The sequence below is a fragment of the Heterocephalus glaber genome, unplaced genomic scaffold (assembly GCF_053883595.1).
Source record: "Heterocephalus glaber isolate CG9 unplaced genomic scaffold, H.glaber_assembly_v1.0 deba00001509, whole genome shotgun sequence".
Taxonomy (NCBI): domain Eukaryota; kingdom Metazoa; phylum Chordata; class Mammalia; order Rodentia; family Bathyergidae; genus Heterocephalus; species Heterocephalus glaber.
The window spans coordinates 29,391,739-29,408,662 of NW_028258325.1; the positions used below are offsets into that span (position 1 = coordinate 29,391,739).

The window sequence follows — 16,924 nt, forward strand, 5'->3', positions numbered from 1 at the left end:
ATGATTAAAAATTATAATAAAATGTCTTGAATTTAAATATTAGTTTTTAAATATTACAAACTATTTTAAACTTAGATTATTGATCTACGAAAGTAAGTAATTTTAGGCCCAATGAACACAAATGTGTGCTATGCAGTCAGGTTAATATAAAACAGGTAAAATTAATTCTTCCTTTCAAGAACATATGGTGGATTAAAAACATGATGTATCTCAGCCATAGAGCAGGATAAATTTGAGTTATCTGTGGGAAAATGGATGGACCTTAATGCTAAGAGATCATAATGCTTGAAACCAGAATGCTAAGAGAAATAAATCATAGAAGGATAAATATTGCATTGTTTTTCTTATATAAGAAACCCAAAATATAAATAAAATAATGAGAAAAATAAAAGGAAATGGTAAGAAACAGGGAGGCAGGCTTTGTGGAAATGGGAAGAGGGTCTGGAAGATGGAACAGGGCTCCCCCAGGAGAAGGGGAAGGAAGGTGTAGTAAAAATGATCCGATGTGTATAAGTACTAATTCCCCAAGGTAAATGTAATTATTATGTATTGCAAGCGTATACCAACAAAAATGTGGCATCATGGCTTTAATTTTTGTATTTAAAAGTTAAGTTTGTTAATGTAAGTAAAGGACTAACCTGATCTTTTACTTTCTTTTTTTTGTTGTTGTTGTTTTTTGGGGAGGGATTGAACTCAGGGCCTTGTGCTTGTGATGCAGGCGTGGTGTCACTGAGCTAAATCCCCAGCCCTAACCTGATCTTTTAAAAAACATGTTTGGAACCATATTTATCCTATAAATGGATTACTTTTCTCAATTTTTATAATTAAACACAATATCCACCAGTAAGTCAAATATATGTATTGGTCAGAATATAAATTCAGAAAAGTAATGCTAACAACAAAGAATATATGGAAAATAGCTATCATAATCTTAATTCCTATCCTTTCTTTTATTACATATTGGTTTTCTAATAGAAAAGATGGAAGGGAATTTTCTATTTGTTAGTTCTGACAAGGAAGTTTTTTCTTTGAAAAATCAGAAAAAGGAGAAACAACCTCAAACACTTAATTGAATAACCACTACTGTATTAGTTGAGAATTACTATGTGCTAGGTTAATTATGTAGATTATCTCATCTAATCTCATTTTATCAGTGAAGAGACAAACTCAATGACATTAAGAACTTGTACAAGTACCTTAGCTAATGAATGGTGCAATCTTGACCCGGACTTGTATACTTCAGTTTTTAATCATGACTTCTCTGTAGTCATCATCTTCTCGGTTTGAAGCTGCAAAGCTAGACTTTAAGAACTGGATTTTGTTCTTTCCTATTGTGTTCACAGTTTAGGAAACTGATAACAGTAGAATGTTGAGTTGTGGATAGGAGAAGCAATAAAGCCTTCTCTAGTGTGAGATAAGTGAGAGAGAATAGAAATACCGCATCATAGAGTTAGATGCTTTTGCTGCCAAAACCCTATCTACATATTATATTTACATATATATGTCTATATATCTATATCTAAATCTATCTATCAACTATCTATATCTCAAGTGGCTATTTAGTTAATACATGTTTCTGTACATCACTTATAACCAGATATATTCTGGAGCTTCCAAATTAAAATGTAGTAGTCTAATAGATTAAGACTTACTATCTCCCCAAATAAATACTTATTTGTATATATATTTTTAAAAAGATAAGAATTTAGCCCAAAAATTGAGAATGGTAATCCATTGTCAGAATTTAGTGAATATTTCTACTATGCATAGGGTGAATAGCAAAGAAAATTAATGAAATAATTTGTGACTAACAGGTACTTTATATTGGAAAACAAAATGGCTCCATTGGCCTAACAGATAGTAGAAAAAAAATTCCTTTCTCCTATTGTCTGATCCCATGATTTTTATATACCAAGGTGTCTTAGTAACTTTCTTCATCATTGAGACACAATACCTGATACCCACAATGTCATAGTGAAGCAGTCTATTTTGGCTCATGCTTTTCGTCCATAGTTGGCCAGCTCCAAGGCAGGCAACCATGGTGGAAGATCCTAGGTGGAGGAGAGCTACTCATGGCTTTGTGACTGGTAAACCGAGTGAGAGGAAGGGGGAGCCAATGAGGGAGATGAACCCTTTCAATCATGCCCCACTGACCTGCCTCTGCCAGCCAGACTCCACCTACCAACACCAAGCCAAGGGTAGTGCCCTTTTAATCAACTGCCTTTTGCTATCCCTGATTCCAAGTGCATGATGTTTTGCAGGGATATCCAGGTATAAACTATAACACAAAGAGAACATAAAGTCATTGAATCATTTGTAGGAAAATGGATGCACCTTGGGACCATAATGTTAAGTACAATAAATCAGGCATATGAACTTAGATATCACATACTTTCTCTTACATGAGAAACCCAAGATATATACATATATATATATATATATATATATATAAAAATATATAAATTGAAGAGCAAAATAAAAGATAATAGAAAATAGGGAGATGGAACTTTTGCAAGGGGGAAGGTGACCAGGGAGTGAGGGGAGGGAGGAAGAGAATGAAAAAGGAATTGAGATGTGTTATGTACCGATTTCCTATGATGAATTTATTTACTGCAAACATGTAATAAAAATTTTAAAAAGAAAGAAATAAAATAGAATAAAATAAAGGCAACGTATTGGATTGTCAGGAATGAAATTCCCACCAGTGTAGAGATAAAGGCTGAGACAATAAAGGCTCTGAGAGTGCTGAGTAACGTGCTGGAGTGACATATTTTTGTTCACTTACTCTATTCAAAGCCTTGGAAATCCAGTTAGCACAAGGAGGTCACTTCTTAGTCCCCAGAAATTGTACTAAATAAGATGGCTAGAGACTGAACTTGCACATGAATCTTTTCTTCAAACCTGAGGAAAAGATTCAAATGTCTACCAATATGCAAATATTGGGTGGACATTCAGCCAAGCCTAAAAATGCCTCTCAAATTCCTCCAGGAATTTTCAAATCTAGATTTCAAAAGGAGGACAAAAACTTGTAGAAGTACTGAAAGAGATTATAGCCTTGATATTTCATACTAATTTTAATAACTAAAATTACAATTACCTGGAAGTTGTTATAGAAGTCTATTTTGAGTTTGGTAGTATCCAGAAGGATAGTTTCCATGACATAGGAGGAGAAATTGATCCAGATAAATTAGAAAAGATGAAAGGATGACAGGTTGATAAGAAAGCATGCTCAGATAAAAAAGATATGATAAGGGATAATTTTGAAGTGATGTAAATAATAATTATAGATGCCATTAAAGAAGATACCAAACAATCATAAAAGCTGCAATAATCAAAGGCGTAATTGGACTTAATTTTCTAATGTTGATTATGGCTTGAGTTATACTTGCTTAAACTGATAATTTCAATCACTGTAATTCTAATTTCTGAAAGGTTATTGCTTCATATAGTCTTTTCTTTTCAAGCTGCTATGCTTTTTCATTATGCTTTATATTTATTCCTTTCATTATGCTAAGCATATTTATTCTTTTTATGTTGTCCTATTGATTATTTTCTCCTCTTTCTCTTAGTGTGATGTTTAGCATGTTTTCTCTTAGCATGATGTTTGTCATCTATCTATGCACATGGTGCAATATTGTATATTATCTTTTTTTTTTTTTTAGTACCAGGGATCGAACTTGTATATTATCTTTAATAATCATTCTCTTCTATGGTTCTCATCCTTAGACATTCTTTTCCAGGTATTGGTTGTAATTTCTATCAGATCTAAACATCAGAATCTCTTCTCTTTTCCCTAACCCAAAGCAATTTCTGTGAATTTCTTTGCTGCTTTCTTGAGCCAGTGGACAAGGGCTTTGGTGGTTGTTCTTATTTCCACCTTTCACGGCCAATATTGTCCTTCTGAGATCTCAGCTACATGCCTGAGTTAGTTCCAGTTCTTTCTTTATGCACATGTATATCTAGTATCTGGAGGGGAGATTAAACTTGAGCCTCCTGGTATACTCACATGGCTTGGGTGAGGAGAGGGAATGACAGCAAAAGTAGTGTCCATGGAGTAGTTTCTCAAGCTCTTGAGGCTTGAGACAATTCCTACATTTTGGAATCTTTGATTCCAGACCTAAGAGATTTTTCTCTTCAGGTTTGGAGTTTGTAAGACTTTGTGTGTAATTGTGTGTGTGTGTGTGTGTGTGTGTGTGTGAGTGAGAGAGAGAGAGAGAGAGAGAGAGAGAGAGAGAGAGAGAGAGAGAGAGAGAGAGAGAGAGAGACTTTGTCCAGAATTCCTTAGGAGTGGGAAATATCTGTCATCAGATTGAGCACACTTCTCTCTGTCCTAGTACCATTCTTTACTCACATCATGTGTATACTGTAATGATAATACACAGTGATACCTTGGTTCATGAACTTAATTTGTTCTATGATTTTGGAAAAGATGGCCACATTTGTATTTGTGAGGGAAAGATGGCCATGGTCATGTTTGTCATGCAATGCAGAGTTTGTAAATAAAAACAAAGTTTTCCCAAATGTTTCTGTTTGTGAACCAAATTGCAAACAAAAGCATTCATGAACTGAGGTACCACTGTATATATGTTTCCATTTATTATTATTTAGCACAATGGCAACATAATGCTTAAAACATTAGATAAATTAATGCAATGAGTAAGCTTTTGGAAATGTAGATTATATTATGTTATCTATAGTATTTGACTATGCTAAGCCGATATATTTTAATGCACTCTGTTGTTATTGTATTGGGCAGAGTAAATGTATTTTCTCCACCCAGTGGAGTACAAAAGAAGAAAATGAAAATTCATCTCATCTGTTTATTTAGCATTCTAGTCTCAAAGAGAGAAAAACAGCTGAATACATTCTATGGAAATGGAAACATAATGAAGCAATCCATGCCTCATAAAATTAAAAAGATAATAACTATTTGAGGCCAAAGCATAGTCTGAATATTAAGAATAAAACATTTCCATTATATTACATTCCTTTATGACTGAATGATTTCTGTGGAAAAGATGAGAGTCATTTAATGATGATGGGTGTGGTGGGGTCAGGATGTAGCTCAGTTGTAGAGTGATTGCCTACCATGCAAGAGGCCCTGGTTTGATCCCCAATGCTGCCATAAAATAAAATAAAATAAAATATAAAATAAGTCACAAAAAAAGATTTCCCAATGGCAATGAAGGAAGAAAAAGAATCATTAAATAAAAATATATATTATACAAGGAATATTTCAATATCATTGTATTCAAATGTAATATGTGACTTGTCCCAAGAATATTTATAAAATATATGCAAGTTATATCATATAATAAAATGAGCAACTAGTAAAGCTAATACATAAGAAATTAACCATTATCAGTAAAATTGCATCTCATTTCTTGTCCCTCCCCATCCATCCCCTTCTTCCCCACTATAATTGCTCCTCATCCCACCAGGGTTAACCATTATGCCCCAGTTTTTTTCAGTGTTATGGATCAAATCCTTTGCACAGGCTAGTGAGCACTCTACCACTGAGCTCTATCCTTAGCCCTATTTATTTTTTGTTAGATCACATATACTTGTAGTCATCTCCTTTCTTGTGGAGCTCTGCAGATAAAAGCTGAGTCACACAGCTGGCTCTAGATCTCTGTGAGAGTGTGCAAGGACTTCAGTCATGAGAGCACATTTCACAGAGGGTCTGTTTCACAGACCACCTACCACATTTGGCAGAAGATGCTAGAATAACACTGATTTTTTTTCTCTCTCTTTGGGGATATTTTGCCCTTCTTCATAGCATTCAATATTGTTGTGAAGACTGCAATAACTAAAACTTTTCTAACTTTAGTGGTGAAGTTTTGCAGTTGCTGGTTGCTTTTAAGATCTTTATACTTGTTTTCTATACTTGTTATTTATGATACATCTAGGTGGATATCTTAGAAACTTTTTCTAAACAAAATATATTGATTCCTGATGAAATGGAACTATGTCATATTACATTTTTGAAAAATCTTATGTTTTCTAATTAATTATTGACCCTTGTTCACTTTAACGATTCTTTACTGAGTTCTTATGATGTATATTAAACTGCCTTTTTAGAAATTCCAAATTTCTTTACTTTTCATATATTTTCCATCTCTCTGCCTTTGTGTGCTATAATCTGCAATTCTTCACATTCCAGTTCAAAATGCCAATGCCAAAAATATCATACACTTTAAAATCTACTTTTAACATACCATTTTAATATACCATTTTGACCAATTTTTATTTCTTAAACTTTTATTTGGCTTTTTAAAAAATTGGCTTTTATTCAATTACTGTTAGTAGTCTTTGACTGCCTGCTTAATTTTGTGATGCTGTCTTTCATTTTCTTAAACTTGTCCTATATAGTTGCTTTCATCCCATATGTACTAATTCCAAAATCTTTTTTAATTCCAAAATCTTTACTCTTTACAGTATTTATATCTATTGCCTGTTGCTGCTATTGACTTTTTTCCATGGAATTTATCTCTTTCTTTGGGAGAAACTTTTATTTGTGGGCACGTACATACGAAATTTCCGCAGGTATAACATGGAGCTGATTTCCTCCAAACAGTGTTTGTTTCTGCCTCTGCAGAGCCTCAGTTGCTACTTCCCTGGGACGACTTCAGCCCCTGCATATCTTGGTGAAGGTCTAAAGTTTACGTTTCTCATATGACTGTGGAAGCTTCATGTTTTGTTCACCACACTATCATTTACAGCTGAATGCTTCTGTACCTAGATTTCTGTGAAGACATTTCTATCAGTGGTGTCATGAGTACTAAAGTCATTTGAATTGATTTTCAAAATGATTTTGTTGGTTGTAAATGTCAAAATTAGGGTCCATAATTTGACACAGAATATGGTTACCATTTTACAAACCAAATAAAGAACTATGCAGAAAAAAGATGACCAGAAATTTATCAGTATGTTATAATGTTGGTTTCTAGGTAATTTGAATTACATGTATTTTCCATTTTCATTTACTTCTCTGTTTTAACATCACCTATAATCAATAGGCATAACTTATAAGGGGAAAATTTTCAGTTTTTTTGAGAGTAGCATATCATTTCAAATTAGTACTTTAATGACTAAATTATAGTTTTCTGAGAAAAAGTTAATCCTGAAATGTTAATGACATTCACTTTTAAATACCTATACATTATGCATACCATAAAGGAACTAATCTGAAAGTAAGATATCATAAGAGAATTTTGATTATGTGATTGCTTGCCAAATTATTCATCATATTATTTTTTTCCATGGATAAAGTAGCTTATACATTTTAATCAGTACTCTCAGAAAGCATGACACTCTCTGGGTAAAATTTGATCATTTTTAAATAAGTAAATTGTTTAAATAAGAACTTAGTATATTTTATGAATGTATCATGAAATCAAAACATTATCTTGTGTGGAGTTTGACCAAGTGGCATTCACTGCTAGACAGAATTAATTCCCCCTTTCCCTGAAAATAAGACCCACCCAAAAATAATCAGCCTTGAAAACTAGAGATCAGAAATACCAGCCCCAATCAGCCTATTCTTGCCTTACCTGCTCTCACTATTCTCTTGTTTGGTGGCCACTCTATAAGGCAGGTAAGACATTTTTGATCTTTAGTTTTTCAGGCTGATTCTTTTCCAGCTAGGAATTATTTTTGGGAAAACACGGTTGTTAATGTGAATGGCACATATAAAGAGAATAGTTTAGTTGGAACTCCATTAATATCTGGTAGACATAGGAATATCATCAGATTATTTAATCTGAATCTGAATTCTGTCTTTTATCATTCTAAATTCTTTTTTTATCTCAAGAATTCTTTATTTAAGTGACAGAAAATCAAACTGAAGTGTTTAGCAAAAAAGGATTTTTGATCTACACTTAGTTTTGTACTTTTTCTTGAGCCAGGAAGAACCCAGTCTCTCTTCTGCATCTATCTGCCTGCTTCTATACCAATTCCATTTTGTGACAGGTTTTTCCCTTGTGCTGACAGCATGGCTGCACAACATCTTCATTGCTCCAAGTTCAGTGAAAAAGAAAGTTCTTTTCCCCACCATAAAGTCCCGGAGCTTGATTTTCCTTCCAAATCTGTCCAAACTCATCCTTGAAGATTTTACTGTAACTAGAAGGAAGGTACAGTGCAGATTATCCTAGTTTATGATGTGACAGCAAAACACTCCACTCCCAAGGGCTTCTAACACTAGTTTTAATATCTCATACATAGTGTGTGGCCATCAAAAGTAGGCTGCTTCTCAGTTATTCTCACCAAGGGACTTAGGCAGACAGGGAAACCACTGTCTGATTGCTGTCATGGTGTCAGAAGAAAGACCTTTGGCATGCAATCCCATCATGAACACAGAAAGAGAGTAAATAAGGGATTTTGGTGAACAGAACTAACGAATGGCAAATGCATTATTTGCCTTAAGGAGCTGGGAATAGGGAAGTCCCATCACACTGGGAAGCCTACAGGATCCCATGGAAGATTTATACTATTGGCAGAAAAAGCTGATGCCAGAAAAACAAAAATTAACACTGCAGTTAATTTACTAATTTCTAGTAAATGACCAAAGTTCTAGATTCATTATATCTTCCTATGTGAATAAATTATTAACTTCCGAAGGTTAAAAATTTATCATTATCTGTAGTTACACCCAGCAACCAAAAACTATTTCACCCTACTCTTGATTTTAAGTAGCTGATCCTCTGAAATAACCAATACAAGCTAAGGGTTTTTTAGCTTAAACCTTCTAAATCTAGTTTAGTTCCTTGTCTCTGGATCAGAGGACATCTCACCCTGTGAATTTAAGGTGGTTTTAAGTCTGTAACCCTAGTTTTGTTCATACACGCATATACACAAAAGAGATATGGGATTCACACCTGTGTCTTCATTCTTAGTACCTAGCTTTTTGTGTGTTGTATCATATTTCCCCCCATGCTGATTATTACCAATGTATTTTTCTTCCAAGATGTTTAGTGTCAAAGTCTTTTCTTCCTTCACTTATGAAGAACAGATACCCACCTAAATAAAACTCAAATAAAAGTTTTATTGTAAGATTAGAAGATTTAACCCCTGATTTATTTTCTATTTTGAGGACTCCATGGATCCTTCTCTTGATTTTTTTTCTTTGAAATCTAGTTTTTAAATTTTTCTAATAAGCTCTCTGTTATTAACTTCTATATTCCAGGGCAACACAGCCAAAGGAAAGTGAGAAGTTATAAAATCTGAACTTCTTAATCAAATTCCAATGACAGAAAGTCAAACTGGCTTTGCAGATAATCAAACCAGCTGTAGTTTGATGAGAAACAGCATATGGCTCACACAACTGTCTCTTTTAGGGCCTTTGCTTGGGCAGATTATGATGGAAGGAAAAGTATACAAGAAAGCTAATTGACTATGTTTGCTATAGAAATTAGGGTAAAAATTAATAACATTTATCCTGCTCAAATTATAAGTGCTTTACAATTATTCACTCATTTAATTCTATGATGTAAATACTATTATTACCCTCATATTATAGATCAGAAAATTGAGATACAGAGGAATCAAATAACTTGCCCATGGTCATATGTTAATAAGAAGCAGAGTCACCCAGGAGTTGAAACTGGGCAGATTTGCATCTTACCTATTGTGGTGTATGACCACACTTGGCTTCCTAATGAATCTGGGTGTATATCAGATTCCCTGATGCTTTTGAGTGTTCCATTCAACTTCTTTTTAAATGTAAATGAGTAAAATGTTTCTCATTCTCCAAGCCTCATCTTTAATGTAAGCATTTTCATTTTGCAAGCTTCCCTGAGTACTTGGCTTCTGCTGCTAAACCCACCCTGTACCTTCCTTTAATTACACATGGATCACTTTGTATTGGAGTCAGATAATATTGTGATAGCATGAGTGCCACATCTTCTGATCTTTGTATTCCTGATGCCTGGAATTCTTTCTCATGTAAAACATTTACTTAATGAATTATTACTGGGTTATTCACTTAGTGAAAGAATAGAGGCATTAAATCATTTGATTTATGCTATTATGTTATGTAAATGTTACCAATTACTTTTCTGTTATCTTTGTATAGGGCCAAAAGTGCTTCTATAAGAAAACCTGGAAACAACCCTTGTGAATCTTTGAAATTACTGGGATTCAGAAGCCACGATAGTGGTTGGTTTGGACTTGATAACATTGTGGTGAGAACCATCCAGAGTGGCTTGATATCATTTGAACTGTATGAACATTTAGAGAGGTAATGCCATCCTGAGCAATCTAGGTTGGGTGTATTCTCTCCTCCTGGAGGTCTATAATTGTGGTGTATAGACATGGAATTATAGGTTTTGATTTTTATTCCTCAAATAGGAATATGAACGTGTTTTAGGGTGCACTTGAAAGGTAAGCCACAATTTATGTTAATATGCTGTTTATATTTTCTTTCATAACAGTTAAACAAGTGCTTTTGGTAACCTAACCACTCATAACTTACAGTTTTATAGGATTCTTTTAACTCTGAAATAGTTTTAAAATAGCACCTTCATTTCTGAAATTCCGTGGGGATAGTAATTAACTGTTCATGTTATGCTCATCTCGTAACTATGTATATATAAACTGAATTTGTTATTTCAGTGCCCTCGTTTTGGTTTCTCATTTCCATGTTTTCTAGACAGCCCATTATGAGGAGAGTTTAGACGGTTTTGAGGTTCATCAGGAGCAGACACACAGAAAGAGAGGGCAATCACATGTCTAAAGATAGCCTTTATTTCATAATGAAGACCTTATGTCTATAATTATCTTGGATGAAGTTCCCTAGAAACAGAGCCTAAGATGAGAATTCAAGAGATTTAGTGAGGCAGGGCTCTCAGGTGGGTCCTGCAAGAAAATGAAAGAAGCAGGCAGAGCCATGGAAGAAGAGAGGAAACCAGTTTCAGCCGGAGTCTTTCCCCTGCCTTGTACCTGAGGGAGCTCAGAAGCAGCAGAAATGTTGGCTTTACACGTTCACATCAGCTCATCCTTGGTGTGGAAGAGGGGCTGCTTGGATGAAGGCTTCCACAGGGCAACTCTTTGGAGAAGAGCTGAGGAATGATTGATGTAGCAGAAATACAATCTGTATTACTTTGCTATAGCTGTTGTAACAAAGTACCACAAATTGGTGGTTTGAGCAAGAGAAATTGATTGTCTCAGATTCCTGGAGGCTGGGAGTTCAAATGCAAGGCGTTATTCTTAGGAGGGTGGGAGAAGGATAAACTCTAGGAATCTCCTTGGTTTACAGATAACTACCTTCATGTTCACATGGTGTTTTCTTTGTATACTTTCCCCTGTGTTAAAATCTCTCCTTTTTATGACACTGATCATATTGGATCAGGGCATTCACCATAACTTGCTTACCAGTGTAAGAAGCCTATCTGGGACTGAGGTCATATACTAGGGTATAGGGGTTAATATTGCAGTAAGGGACTTGGGAAGGGGGCATAATTCAAATAGCAAATCCATCAAATCCTGACCACACAGAAACAGAGATCAGTATTCCAATCTCCACTTAATTATGGTATATAGTCTGCATCCTATGGGAGTAGATTATCTGGAACATCGTTTACTTTTATATTTTGAAATGATACTTTGGTAATGTTACTTAAAATATAGTCAAGCTCTGTTTAATGACTGGATATGTTCTAAGAATTGCATCAGGAGGCAGTTGCTTTGTGTCAGCATCATAGAGTGTGATTGCACAAACCTGAGTAGATTCCCTCTGCACACCAAGGCAATATTCAGCCTATTGCTCTTACACTACAAACCTGGATTGCATGTTACTATATACTGCTTACTGCAGGCAATTATAGCACATGGTATTAGTGTATCTAAATACAGAAAAGATACAGGAAAATACAGCATAAAAGATATAAAAGTTGAGCACTTGCTTAGGCACTTACCATGAATGCAGCATACAGCACTGGCCATTGCTGGGGTGAGCCAGTGAGTAGTGATGACCGTGAAGGCCCCACACACAATTGCACCCTACTGTAAACTTTAAAACACTGAACCTGGGCTACACTGAATTGATTAAAATCTTTTCTTTCTTTAATAATAAATTAACCTTGCTTACTATAACATTTTTACTTGATCAGCCTTAAAATAAAAAAAACCCTTTTCACTCCTTCATAAAATATTTAGCTTAAAATATAAACACATTGTACAACCATATAAAAGTTTTTTTCCATATAATTCTCTAAGATTTTACTGTGTCTAACTTTTTATTTTTATTTTTTGTTAAAATCTGAGACACAGAAATACGCATTAGCCTAGGCCTACACAGGGTCAGGTTCATCAAAATCACACTCTCCACCTCCATATCTTGTCTTGCTGAGAGGTCTGCGGGGGCCGTGACACAGATGAATGGATGTCTCACCTCCTGTGAGCACAACGGTTCCTTCTGGAGTCTCCTGACAGGAACTGCCTGAGGTTGTTTTATAGTTAACTATTTATTTTTAATATAAATAGAAGGATCATGCTCTAAAGTAACAATGAAAAGTATATTATAGCAAATATATCAACTAGTAAGATACTTATTTATTATCATTATCAAGTACTCTGTACTATATAGTATGTGCTATGCTCTTATGTGGCTGCCAGTGCAATAGGTTTACACCAGCACCACCAAAAACATAGAAGTAATGTGTTGCACTGTGATGTTAATATAGAAAAATCACTGAGCAATACAATTTTTTAAGCTCCATTATAATCTTTTTTTTTTTTGGTACCGGGGATCGTTGGGACCTTGCGCTTGCAAGGTAGGCGCTGGAACCACTGAGCTAAATCCCTGGCCCAACTCCATTATAATCTTGTGGGACCATCAAAGCATATGTTGTCCATCGTTGACTGCAACATTGTTATGTAGCACATGAACATACAACTTATAATAGGGTGCCATTTTTAAAGCTGAGTTGAGATGATGTGATTACTTTAGGAACATGTGTTAGAATTTAGTTTGACTCGAACTGATTTCTTGACTACCAAGAGTTTTACTAAAGCTGTTCACGAATTTAACCAGTGGGACAGCAGAATGCTTGCTTTAAAGGATAGTGATTCCTTTCTTGGATATTGCTAGATGTCAAGGATGTTTTGGAGGCTGTGAGTTTCCTGCAGGTCTTGCCTCTTTTCTTCTGTGCAGGTTTATTGTGCTTTACCTTTCCTCTATGGTGGACAGCAGCCACTTGGTTTCTTTTGTGAAGTCTTTAGAGGAAGCCTCGCTCAGCACCACTGCCTGTGTAGTACTGTCCCACCAGAAGGACAATCCACATAGAGTGGTGATTTTAGTGGTGCCTTCTAAAAATTTAAACCAGACACTTAAGAACTTGCACTTGGAAGGATTCAGAGGACTCCCAGAATCACCTCGCCATTTCCAAGTAAGAGAAGGAGAACAACTGCTTTTAAGGTTTACTGGAAACATATTTGGTTCGAGTAAGTATAAAGCACTCTTTTAATGTATTCTACCAATTTCACAAGTTTATCACACTCTTATCATCAAAGAAATCTTCAGAGAATTGAGGGGAGTTTTTAGAAAGAAGGAAGAGAAAGAGAAATATTTACTTTTTCCTTTGAAGTCTATTTTTTCTCTACTTAGAGGATGCCTGTTTCTTTCTAGGCAGACTCGGAGTGATCTTTTTTAGAAATAGTCTTCTCCTCCATGGTGACTTCCAAAGTCCAAGCTACAGTAATCTCTTTCCTATCATATTGCAGTATCCCCCTATAGTGCTCCTTACTTTACTCTTAGTCACTGGAAATCTATTCCCAACCACTAACTGAGTGATCTGTTAAAAACTTACATCATGTGACAGTCTCTAACTTTGATATAAAAGTTTTCCATTTTACAGTGGTACAGAAGCAATATGCATTCAGTGGAACTGAATGTTAATTTTTGAACTTTGATCTTTTCCTGGGCTAGAAAATGTGGTATGATATTTTCTTGTCATGTGGGGTAGTGGCAGTGAGCCAGAGCTCCCAGTCACCCAGGGAATAGTGAGGGGAAATAACTGATACTTGACTGGGTTGTTAAGCTATGATGTTCAGTGGTTAAGTGTATTAAATGCACTTTTGACTCCTGATACTTTCAACTTGTGGTAGGTTTCCAGGGAAGTGGCCCTGCTGTAAAGATAGCAGCATGTATATATTACTCCTCTGATTAAAACCTTATTATTGCCTTCTGTCATGACTACAATAACTTCTAAACTCTTCAACATGTCCTGTAAGAATCTAACCCAGGGTTAGTGGATTCAAAAGAGATACTGGGTGAAACTATATTTAGCATAATTGCTTTATTTGTATTTTCATGTATTTTATTTTATACATTTAAAAAGTAACTCTCAGAAAGAATTGACAGTTTTTGCTACAATATAATTGACCATAGCACAAAAGAGATTTAGGAACCTCAGACCCAGATGACACATCCTCCTCCTCTTTGTCTTCATATTCATGGAGTGTTATTTTTGTTCCTGTTATCAGCCTTATCACAATTTGACTTTTTTCAGTTTATACTTTTTTGCCCATATACTCATGTTACAGTCTTCACTGGAATGAAATTTCATGAGACAGTGAGCATGTCTTTCTTGTCTTATGTTTTCTGAGCCTAGCACATCACAGACTTTCAATAAAAGTATAGCAAATGAAGGAGTCTGTGACAGTGCTGAGGCTATCAAGCATGATGATGGCTATGAGAAGTGGAGGGAGAGATGAGAGTGGTAAGCGAACAGAGAAGATGAAGGAGATTTGAGGAGAGAGTTAAAAAGCAAGAGAAAAAGAGGGGCCAGGGATTTAGTTCAGTAGTTCCACCACCTGCCTCGCAAGCACAAGGTCCTGAGTTTGATCCCCAGCACCAAAAAAAAAAAAAGCAAAAGGGAAAGAAAAAAGAAGAATAAGGAAGGAGATGGGTGTGAGAAAAGAGCAAAAAATCTTTAGTGGACTTGCCACAGTGATAACTTCTTTTTTGTTAAATTAACTCCTTCCCCTAACACCTTTCCTGAGATGGAGAGGAATCATGTAAAGATGGGGGAATCCCTTTAAAGAAGTAAAGAAGTAATCCCCATGTAAAGATGGGAGAATCCCTTTAAAGAAGTAAAGGAATCCCCATGGAGATTTCTAGGCTGGGAGTCTTGCTATGCAGTTCACTTGAGGTAATATTCTCTGTATATTTATGAATTCATACATATCCCATTGAGTTTGATGATGCCTGTCTACTTTCTCTCTGATTCAGGAAATGGCTCTAAAACCCAATGTATCTTTGTTGCTTCAAAAAGAAAAAAAAAAGTGAGACCGGGGATGCAGCTCCCTGGTAAAGGACTTGTCTAGCATACACAAGGCCATGAGTTTGATTCCTATCAGTACTACCAAAACAAAGCAAAAACCAAAGCACATAAACAAAAATATTGCTGATAAGCCTTGAAGCCAATGTTGCTCTTCTGGTGACCAGGAATAAGTGAAATTCAAAATCTCAGTTTGAAATGTCTTCCACTTTCCCATGTTGAATCTTAGCCACCCAAACCCCTGAAAGGACTCAGTAAGTGACTCACCAGAATATCAAAGAGGAAGGGAAGGGATAAAAAGGAGGGGAAGGAAGGGTGGAAGAAATTCCTTCCTACTTGGTTTATGGAGCAGAAACCATGGTGTCTCCCCCGGGGAAATCTCTCTGAGAAACAGTTGAAAAACCAGAAGTGGACCCCAAAGTACTGATGAAAAAGCTTTTCCCATAATACTTGGGACACAACTGCATTTACTGCCCTGAACATGAGTAGTTACTATCCTTATAGGGAGTGAACTGAGTGTACGATTATTAATGGAGAAGGGAACGCATGCTAAATCGAAGTGCCTAAAGGTAGCCGGCATGTGTGCAGTTCTTCCATGTGAGAGATCCTCACTCGAAGAAAGTGAGTCAGGCAGGATGCCCAGATCTTTGCTACTTTGCTTTTCTTAGAGACTCATGCTCAGACCTGGAGCATGGTTGAATTTTTCTCTAAGTGAAACAAAACCTGCAGTAAAGAATCGGTACCTGATGGAAATCAGAGCCTTGAGTAGTTTCTGTGAACCCCAAGGAGACAAAATCAGAGGTTCTCTGCCTGCAAGGTTTTCTTCCCTTTCTTTGTTCACTACCTTCATCCCCATTGTCAGATCCCACTTCAGTGGTTAGATTCAAAGAATGTGATATTGTATTTCCCAAGTATATCAGTGTTTCTTTTTTTCTAGAGCCTTATTATACTTTTGCAGATCTTCACTTTTTTGGGTCCTTTGTCACAGATGTAATTTTCTGTTTGCTCACTGTGTTAGTCAACTTTCCATTGCTGTGACCAAATACCAGGAAAAAAAAAAACAATTTAAAGGGGGAAAAGTTTATTTTGGGTCATGGTTTCACTCCATGGTTGATCAGCTTCGTGGCAGAAACATCAAGGTGAAAACAAACAAACAAACATACAAATGAAACATCAAGGTGGAAGGGCATGGTGGATAATTGCTCCCCTCATGGCTGCCAGGAAGGAGAGAGACAGTGAGAAAAGCAGAGAAGGGACTGGGGGCAGGTGGCACCCTTTGAAGACACACTTCTTCCTCCACCTGGGCTTGACCTCCAAATAATCTAATCAGTAGGTTAAAGTTCCGATGAGGTCAGCACCCTCCTGGTCCAGTCACTTCTCTCAGCCCCACCTCTGAACGCTGCAGCACTGGGAATTGTATTAGTCAGCTTGCCCATTGCTGAGCACAATACCTAGTACTCACAATTTAAAGGAGGAAAGGTTCAATTTAGCTCATGTTTTTAGGAGATTCAGGTACATGATTGGCAGAATCTGAGGCCGGAAACTCATGGCAAAAGGGTGTGGCAGAAGTAAGCTGCTTAGTTCCTGGCTGGGAAGCAGAGCATGGGCCCAGTGCCAGAGAGGGATGAGTGAGGGACCACATGTTA

General features: G+C 36.1%; 1 protein-coding gene across 1 annotated transcript in view; it reads left to right on the forward strand.

The window, feature by feature from the left end:
- Dthd1 (death domain containing 1) overlaps positions 1 to 16,924 on the forward strand; it is a 63,475-nt gene that overhangs the window by 11,945 nt on the left and 34,606 nt on the right. Inside the window, exons 6-7 of the mRNA XM_004867674.3 lie at positions 10,073 to 10,237; positions 13,151 to 13,440. Of these exons, the coding sequence (XP_004867731.1) occupies positions 10,073 to 10,237; positions 13,151 to 13,440 (455 nt within the window). The remainder of the gene's footprint in view (positions 1 to 10,072; positions 10,238 to 13,150; positions 13,441 to 16,924) is intronic.